At 42.1% G+C, this 8,867-nt stretch overlaps 1 protein-coding gene across 1 annotated transcript in view; it reads left to right on the forward strand.

Moving 5' to 3' along the window:
* KATNAL1 (katanin p60 subunit A like 1) overlaps window positions 1–8,867 on the forward strand; it is a 128,287-nt gene that overhangs the window by 98,476 nt on the left and 20,944 nt on the right. The window contains exons 7-8 of the mRNA XM_006770367.2: window positions 6,022–6,180; window positions 6,886–7,012. Coding sequence (XP_006770430.1) covers window positions 6,022–6,180; window positions 6,886–7,012 — 286 coding nt within the window. The remainder of the gene's footprint in view (window positions 1–6,021; window positions 6,181–6,885; window positions 7,013–8,867) is intronic.

Here is an 8,867-nt window from a genome sequence, read left to right on the forward strand (position 1 = left end):
TCCCCAAGTCCACAGGCTGACGCTCTATCCACTGAGCCAAACTGGCTAGGGTTCCATTGACTTTTTAGAGAGAGGGGAGGGGAGGGAGGAAGAGGGAGAGAGAGAGAGAGAGAGAGAGAAACATCGATGTGAGAGAGATACATTGATTGGTTTCCTCCCAGATGTGCCCCAACCAGGGCCAGGGATTGATCCTGCAATCGATGTATGTGCTCTTGACCCAGAATCAAACCCATGACCCTTTGGTCCACAGGCCAACCTTCTAACCACTGAGTCAAACCAGCCATTGTTGTGTGTTTCCTTTCAGCTTGCCCTCTGCTTTAGAATGTAAAGCCTGCCTAAAACTAGTTCCTCCTAAGTCTAGTGTTTTCCTGTTAACATATTGAAAAACCCTTCCAACAGGTGCTGTCTGAAACGTAGGTCTTACCATAGGCAGAGCCTTTCTTTATTCTTACGGGTAGAGTGCAATAAAAGAGTAGTCTTTCTTTGTCCTCTTGAATTAGCTAAGAAGGTCTGTTTCTTTTCTCAATCCTTGCTCCTGTTTGTTTACACAAGTAGCTGGGGCACCATGGCATTGCCATTGCTTCTCACAGCTTAAAGACTTCAATAGACTGTTACAGATTTATCTAATTTGGGGAACATATTACCATACATTTTTCCCTTTATTATAACTTCTAAAACAATATTTTAAAAGAGAGAATAAGGTCTTAAAATAGGTATTTAAAGGAGTTTTAAAGTAGCTGTAACCTACTTTCATGAAGAGATCTGTAAGTTGTCAGCAGGAGGGCGATTTGGAAATGTGAAAGATCACTGTGGCAGCAGTATGGAAGATAGACTGGAGGTGGCATAGATTGCATATAGATGAGGAGTCTGGTCAGGAGGCTATTGCAGTAGTAGTCTAGCCAAATGATGAGGACCTGCATTAAGGCATCTATTATTTGGCTAAATGAACAAGTGGGTGGGTTTATGAGAGACTAGAGGCCCGGTGCACAAAAATTTGTGCACTTGGGGGTTCCCTCAGCCTGGCCTGTGCCCTCTTGCAGTCTGGGACCCCTCGGGGGATGACCACCTGCAAGCTTAGACCCTCTCCCCAGGGGATCTTGGTTGGGTTAATTTGCATATAGCCGCTCTGATTGGCTGGTGGGCGTGGCTTAAGGCATAGCAAACGTACGGTCAATTTGCATGTTTGTCTTTTATTAGTGTAGATGTTTAAGAGGTATGTGATAACATTATGGCTGATAGTTTATAGGAACAAGGGAGAGGGACAAGTTTTATGACGTGCCAATTTCAGGCTTGACTTGAAGGGGTATGCAGTTACTTCTGACACCCACTACCCAAATTGGTCCAAACTTTACAAGTTAAGGGCAGTTTTCCATAAGACTGCCCTACCTAAGATGCTGCTGCAAACTTGGGGGTCCTCAGATCACCCTCACTTCTGACCAGCTGGCTATAAATTTGGGGCTTCTTACTACCCCTTCAGGTTCAGTAATTCTCTAGAAAGACTCACAGAACTTAGGAAAGCATTAAGATTACAGTTTTATTATAGCAAAAGGAATTAATTTAGAGTTAGCCAAGGGAAGAAATACAGAGGGTGAGATCTGGGAATCTGCTGAAAGTAAAGCTTCTGTGTTCTCTCCCTGTGGAATTAGGATGCTTTACCCTCCTAGCATGTGGATGTGTGACAATGCATAGACTGCAGTGATGGCAAACCTTTTGAGCTCGGCGTGTCAGCATTTTGAAAAATCCTAACTTAACTCTGGTGCCTTTCACATATGGAAATTTTTTGATATTTGCAACCATAGTAAAACAAAGACTTATATTTTTGATATTTATTTTATATATTTATATGCCATTTAACAAAGGAAAAACAACCAAAAAAATGAGTTTGCGTGTCACCTCTGACACGCATGTCATAGGTTGGCCATCACTGGCATAGAGTGTTTCCAATAGGGAAGCTCACCCAGATTCAGTGTCCAGTTTTTATTGGAGTTTCATTACATGGTCATGATTGATTGAATCATTGTCCATGTGTCTCAATCTCCAGTCCCACCTTCCTCTCTCCAGTGTCCCAACCCTCTAAACCCTCTAATCACATGGTTGGTTTATATAGCAAGCCCAGCCCCAATCCTGAGTCATCTCATTAGCATAAACAATATAGGGATCCTCCATGAGCCACCTCATTAGCATAAAATTTCAGGGCTCAACATGAACAAAGACACTTCTGTCAGTTGGGAAATTACAAGGATTTAGAGTCTTCCTCCCAGGAATTGGGGTAAAAGGCCAACTGAATTATTTATTATACTAGAGGCCCAGTGCACAAAAATTTGTGCACTTGGGGGTGGGGGGGTCCCCTCAGCCTGGCCTGTGCCCTCTCACATTTTGGGACCCCTCAGGGGATGTCCACCTGCTGGCTTAGGCCTGCGCCCTGGGAGATCAGGCCTAAGCTGGCAGTCAGACATCCCTCTTGCAGCCCAGGAGCCCTCAGGGGATGTCCACTTGCCAGCGGGGAGCAGGCCTAAGCTGCAGTTGGACATCCTTAGCACTGCTGAGGAGGCGGGAGAGGCTCCCGCCATCACTGCTGTGCTGGCAGCCATCAGCCTGGCTTGTGGCTGAGCAGAGCTCTCCCTGTGGGAGCGTACTGACCACCAGGGGCCAGATCCTGCAATTGAGCATCTGCCCCCTGGTCAATGTGTGTCATAGTGACCAGTCATTCCCAGTCGTTCTACTGTTAGGGTCAATTTGCATATTACCCTTTTATTATATGCCTGGTGCATGGATGGGAGCTGGCTGGTTTGCCCTGAAGGGTGTCCCGGATCAGGGTCGGGGTCCTGCTGGGGTGCCTGGCCAGCCTGGGTGAGGGGGTGAGGGCTGTTTCCAGGTTGTCCATACCCCCTTCAGGGAGGGGGTCCTGCTGGGGTGCCTGCTCAGCCTGGGTGAAGGGCTGAGGGCTGTTTGCAGGCTGGTCAAGCCCTCCAGCAGGGACCTTCACCCATTGAGGGTGTGGCCAGCCTGGGTGAGGGGCTGATGGCTGTTTGCAGGCTGGCCACAGCTCCCAACCACCCAAGCTCCCAGTGGAGGCGGGCTGGAAGCAGGTATCTGGATTTATTTATCTTCTATAATTGAAACTTTGTTGCCTTTTGCGGAGGCCACAGCTGACCAGGGCAGGCGGGATGCTTGGCTTCCTCCATCGCCCGGGCAACCAAGCCTCCTGCTTGCTCCAGTTCCATGGCTGCCGGCTGCCATCTTTGTTGGGTTAATTTGCATATAGTCGCTCTGATTGGTTGGTGGGCGTGGCTTGTGGGTGTAGCGAAGGTACTATCAATTTGCATGTTTCTATTTTTTTTTATTAGATTAGATTAGTGGCCTGGTGCATGAAATTTGTGCACATTAAAAGGGAATTAGAGGAAATATTTTAATATTGCTATTTGCCCTTTCTCTATAATAGAAGTATCAGAGATGAAAGAAAATTAGTAAAATGTATATGAAATCTCCCTCCTGTCAGAGTCTGGGGCACGCCACAGGACCCAGAGTTAAGTCCCCGTCCACCTGCACACACTTCAAAATCGCAGGAGACCCAGTCCCGGCCTGCCCCACCCCCGTCAATCCCCTCTGGGCAGGGGGTGCAGCCTCAGGTCCCCGACCTGGCACCGGGTGGTGGTTTCCATATCAGGTCCCCCATAAAGCCCCGCTTGGCGGGGGGCACAGCCTGAGGTCCCCTGCCCCGGCCAGATGCCATGCAGCCTCAGGTCCCTGCTGTTTGGTCATTATGTGATGGAGTCCTCACCAGTTGCGTATTACCCTATTATTAGATAGATAGGGTACAATGAACTGATATTGGAAATTGAGAAAAGGAACAGATTTAAATAGGGACAAAATATGTTTAGGTAAATGCTCAGCAGGTAATTGGAAATAGAGGTCTGGAGCTTAAAATAGAGTGAGTTAAAATTGTAAGATATAAATGGTGGTTTATAATATGCATGTGGATGAAATTGTTCAAGGAGTTTATAAAAGAACACAAAAGATTTAGAATTGCTTTGGGAATGTAAAGTGCAGGGCGAAGAGGAGATCTGAAGACACTGAAGATAGTCATGATGAAGAAGTATCAGGAAAGAGCAGTGTCCTAGAACCTCCTAGAACCAACCCCGAAAAGACGGGTTTCAGGAAGGGGGGAATGAATACCAAGTATCAGCAACATCGAGGTCAGAGAGAAAGAACATGTGAGTTGAAAAGTGACTTGTGGATTAGTAAATAGGTATTTGTAGTGAAGTAGTGGAGGCAGAAGCCAGATAGTAGCTCGTGAAGAAGCAATAGTAAGCTTAAGCCATTTCTTTAAGAAGGCTAGCTGAGAGAGAAGGAGAGGTATACAGTAGCTAGAGGATTTGAAATTAAGCAAAGGATTATTTAAAAATGGGACAGATTTAAATATGTTTATATACTAAGGCAGTGGTTCTCAACCTTCTGGCCCTTTAAATACAGTTCCTCATGTTGTGACCCAACCATAAAATTATTTTCATTGCTACTTCATAACTGTAATGTTGCTACTGTTATGAATCATAATGTAAATATTTGATATGCAGGATGGTCTTAGGTGACCCCTGTGAAAGGGTCGTTCGACTGCCAAAGGTGTTGCGACCCACAGGTTGAGAACCGCTGTACTAAGGGGAAAGAGCCAATAGAGAAGGTAATACAGGAAATAGATGAGGTAATCAAAAGAGTAATGTCATGATGAGTTCAGAAGTATAAATATTGTACCACATCTAATGTTAGAAAAGGGAGGGGCCATTAGAAAGAGAAGTATGAACTTGGCTATCGCTATGCCTATACCTTTAGTTGTTTTGGTAGTTTTCAAAATAGCAATCTCATGCACAGTTAAAGGCTCCTTGAAAAGCACAAAGTTTTTAATAAAACTAGTGTTTTAAATCCTGGTGATCCCTGGTTGTTCTGGGTATCCAGATTCTACAGCTAGTTTCTGAATGTAGTTATGAAACTTTGATGAGCATATAGATTTCAAAGTTGATATCCCTAGCTTATTAAACTAAATTAACAAATGGATCAGAATTCCTTTTGATATCACCAACTATTATGCAAAAGAAACATGGTATTAACTATGATCTGAGCTTCCATTAAAAATGGATAGTGAAGTAAGTGTTAAGAATCTATTAGTCTCGCCGAAACCGGTTTGGCTCAGTGGATAGAGCGTCAGCCTGCGGACTGGACGGTCCCAGGTTCGATTCCGGTCAAGGGCATGTACCTGGGTTGCGGGCATATCCCCAGTAGGGGATGTGCAGGAGGCAGCTGATCGATGTTTCTCTCTCATCGATGTTTCTAACTCTCTATCTCTCTCCCTTCCTCTCTGTAAAAAATCAATAAAATATATTAAAAAAAAAGAATCTATTAGTCTTCAAGACTAGAGAATTAGTCTTCTCAAATATTCTTTACTCCTCATTGATTTCTTTTTGTAGAATACCTTTCTGCTTATTTATTTTCCAAAGTGAGGAATAACTACAATTTCACTTTTGGTCCATATTTAGTAGCTCTTTTTATTAGTAACAGTATTTTTTGTAAACTATTATCTAGCACATTAAACTGATAAAATGTTAGCTAATTTGATTATGTTTGAATTACTACTAGATTTTAGTTATTGTATTACTTGAGAATGGATTCTTCTTTTTGATTAAAAGCTGTATATTATAATGTGTTGTGGAAGATAGGCTTCTTATCTTATTTTTTTTGCTTACACAGAGCACTTACTCTTCAGTGGTATTTAAGACTGTGCATATTTATCTTCTGCCAGGCTTAGGAAAGTTGGGTAGGTTCTTTCTGAATGTATAAGAAGATTCCTTGTTGTCTAGGCCCTTTGTTAACTCATCTCTGAGTATCTCTGATTTGAGACATTTTGTGAAATCTTCTTTATTTTTTTCTATCTATAAAATGATACGGGAAAATTTCCCTCTACTTAATAGCTGATATTTTATAAGAAAGTATTTTAATCTGATAAATCATTTACATCTTTTGAAATTTCAGGGTGTGCTGATGGTTGGACCCCCAGGCACTGGTAAGACCATGCTAGCTAAAGCTGTTGCCACTGAATGTGGCACAACATTCTTCAATGTTTCCTCCTCTACACTAACATCCAAATATAGAGGTGAATCTGAGAAATTAGTCCGTCTGTTGTTTGAAATGGTGAGTGATAATATATTTGGATTTCAAATACTTTTGGTATAAGCAATGGTATTCCTATAAATCTAGATCCACTCATCTATGGCAGGTGTCATTGTAGTTTAATAAGTAGTTCTTGGCAGACTAATAAGATATGGTGTGGTGGGGTTTCTGGAATTGTCAGTGTGTCTTTGATGTATCTTCCTCCCTAAGATAAAAGAAGGCTCTTTGGCACCCTATCCAGCGAGAGTCAAAGAGACTTTGAAAATGTGTGTGGTGTGACTGACATTTCTGGATCTCTAGTGAGATGGTTGAGCAGAAGTGTATTTTAATATATATTTTAAAAATGAGTTAAATATTGATCTATCATTAAAGTTGGTTTCTCTTCATAAGGGGTTTGCAATAGTTACTTAAGAATGCTTATTTGAGGAAAGAGATTGATGACTTGTCTTTTAAAAATGTTTTGTATTATGGAAAGTTTCAAACAGAATAGTAGAAAGAATAGTACTAAAAATCCCCATTTATTTGTCACCGGACTTAGCCAACCATATAACTTACCTTTTATTTTTAGAAATTTACTTTTTTGTATGAATAACCAAATGGTGGCATTAAAGCAGTGAGAAACTTCTCTTTTTTAACCATGATATTAGAAGGAAATGACACTATTTTTAAGTATTCAGATTGTTTTATGAGATAATCAAATGATTCCTTTAACATATTTTCACAAAGGCTAGATTTTACGCCCCCACTACGATCTTCATTGATGAGATAGATTCTATCTGCAGTCGAAGAGGGACCTCTGATGAGCACGAAGCAAGTCGCAGAGTCAAGTCTGAGCTACTCATTCAGATGGATGGTAATTGATGTTTAATTACTGTCTCAAAACTTATATTTCCTTTTTGAGCTTTGTGTAGATTAATACTTTGCAAATTCTCAGTGAATGGACTCAAAGGCAGTCTACATTTATTTATAATCATCTGTTATCCACTTATTTATTCATTTGTTCATGCATTCAAAAAGCACTTACTGTATACTTGTTATGAAATGTGCACCATTTTAGGTTGTGAGGGTAAAAAGAAAAGGAATGCCATGGTCTTTAAATAATTTATTACTTAGAGCAAAGGTTCTAGAGAAGTGAGTGGTCTGGGGTCCCAGGGCTCTTTCAGATACTTTTAAAAGAGCTGCAAAGACTAAACTATTTTTATAATAATAGACATTATTTACCTTTTTCACTTTCATTCTCTTACAAGTATACAGTAAAATTTTTCAGAGACTATAAGACATGTAAGATATAATAAATGGATGGAAAGCAGAAGCAGGTATGAGAATCTAGCTGGTCTCTATGGAGTCACACATTAAAGAGATTTGCAAAAATGTATTCTTACTAATATTTTTTATTTGGAAAATCATTGTTATTTTTCATAATATGTTATTTACATTAACAAATAATGGATTCATTGTCACTTTAAAGTCAATTAATATTTTTAAAAATTCTCAGTTTTAATTTCTGGTGATAAATATTGATAGCTGTACTCCACAAACACATAAGAGATCTTTGGAGTCAAATAATTTTTAAGGATATATAAAGATCCTGAGACCAAAAAGTTTGAGAACCACTGATCTAGATGGGAAGCAGGCAACTGAACAGACAATTACAATACATTATAATTTCTGTGGTAAATAAACTCTGGGTGTAGTGAAAACATAGCAGGAGAGGTGCCACCAAGACTAAGGGAGTCATGGAAGGGAATAGCCAAGTTGGGCTTTGAAGCATTAGTATAAATAATTCAGACAAAGCAGAAAAGGCATTGAGGAGCTATTGAAGGAAGAGAGTGACAAGTCCTGAGCTGCTTTTATTATTATTATTATTTTTAAATCTTTATTGTTGAGAGTATCACAGATGTCCCACTCCCCGCACCCATTACCCCCTTCCACCTGGTTCCTGCCTTGTCCCAGGACTTCACCAAACCCTGCTGTCTATGTTCATAGATAATGCATATCCTATATAATAAAAGGGTAGTATGCAAATAGACCGAACGGCAGAACAACCGAACAACCAATCAAAGTGTAATATGCTAATGATATGCTATGGCTGCTCAACCGCTCACTATAATGTGCACTGACACCAGGGGGCAGACAGTCAACTGGTCGAGTCGCTATGACATGCACTGACCACCAGGGGAAAGACAGTTGACTGGCTAACCAGTCACTGTGACGTGCACTGATCACCCAGGGGCAGATGCTCCAACCGGTAGGTTAGCTTGCTGCTGGGGTCTGGCCAATAGGGACTGAGTGAGATGGGACAGACACGCCCTGGAGCCCTCCTGCGGTCCCTTCCTAACCCAATTGTGCACCAGTGGGATCCTTCAGCCTGGCCTGTGCCCTCTTGCAATCTGGGACCCCTCGGGGAATGTTGGAGAGCTGGTTTCAGCCAGATCCTGCAGGCCACTCCTCTTGGGAGGGCACCAGATACAGGGCTCATGACTGGTGAGCACTGCTGCAGCAACACAAGCCTCTCCCAATCGGGACTGATTGGGCATGAGCCTGCGGCAGACACAGTGGGGTCGGGATGAGTGGGAGTGGCAGGTAGGAGCTGCAGGCGGTGTTGGACTCTGTTTTGGCCCAATCCCTGCAGGCCACCCAGAGGGACCCCACCTGTGCATGAATTCATGCACCAGATCTCTAGTATATATATAAAAGCCTAAGTGACC

The sequence above is a fragment of the Myotis davidii genome, unplaced genomic scaffold (genome assembly GCF_000327345.1).
Source record: "Myotis davidii unplaced genomic scaffold, ASM32734v1 scaffold84, whole genome shotgun sequence".
Classification (NCBI taxonomy): domain Eukaryota; kingdom Metazoa; phylum Chordata; class Mammalia; order Chiroptera; family Vespertilionidae; genus Myotis; species Myotis davidii.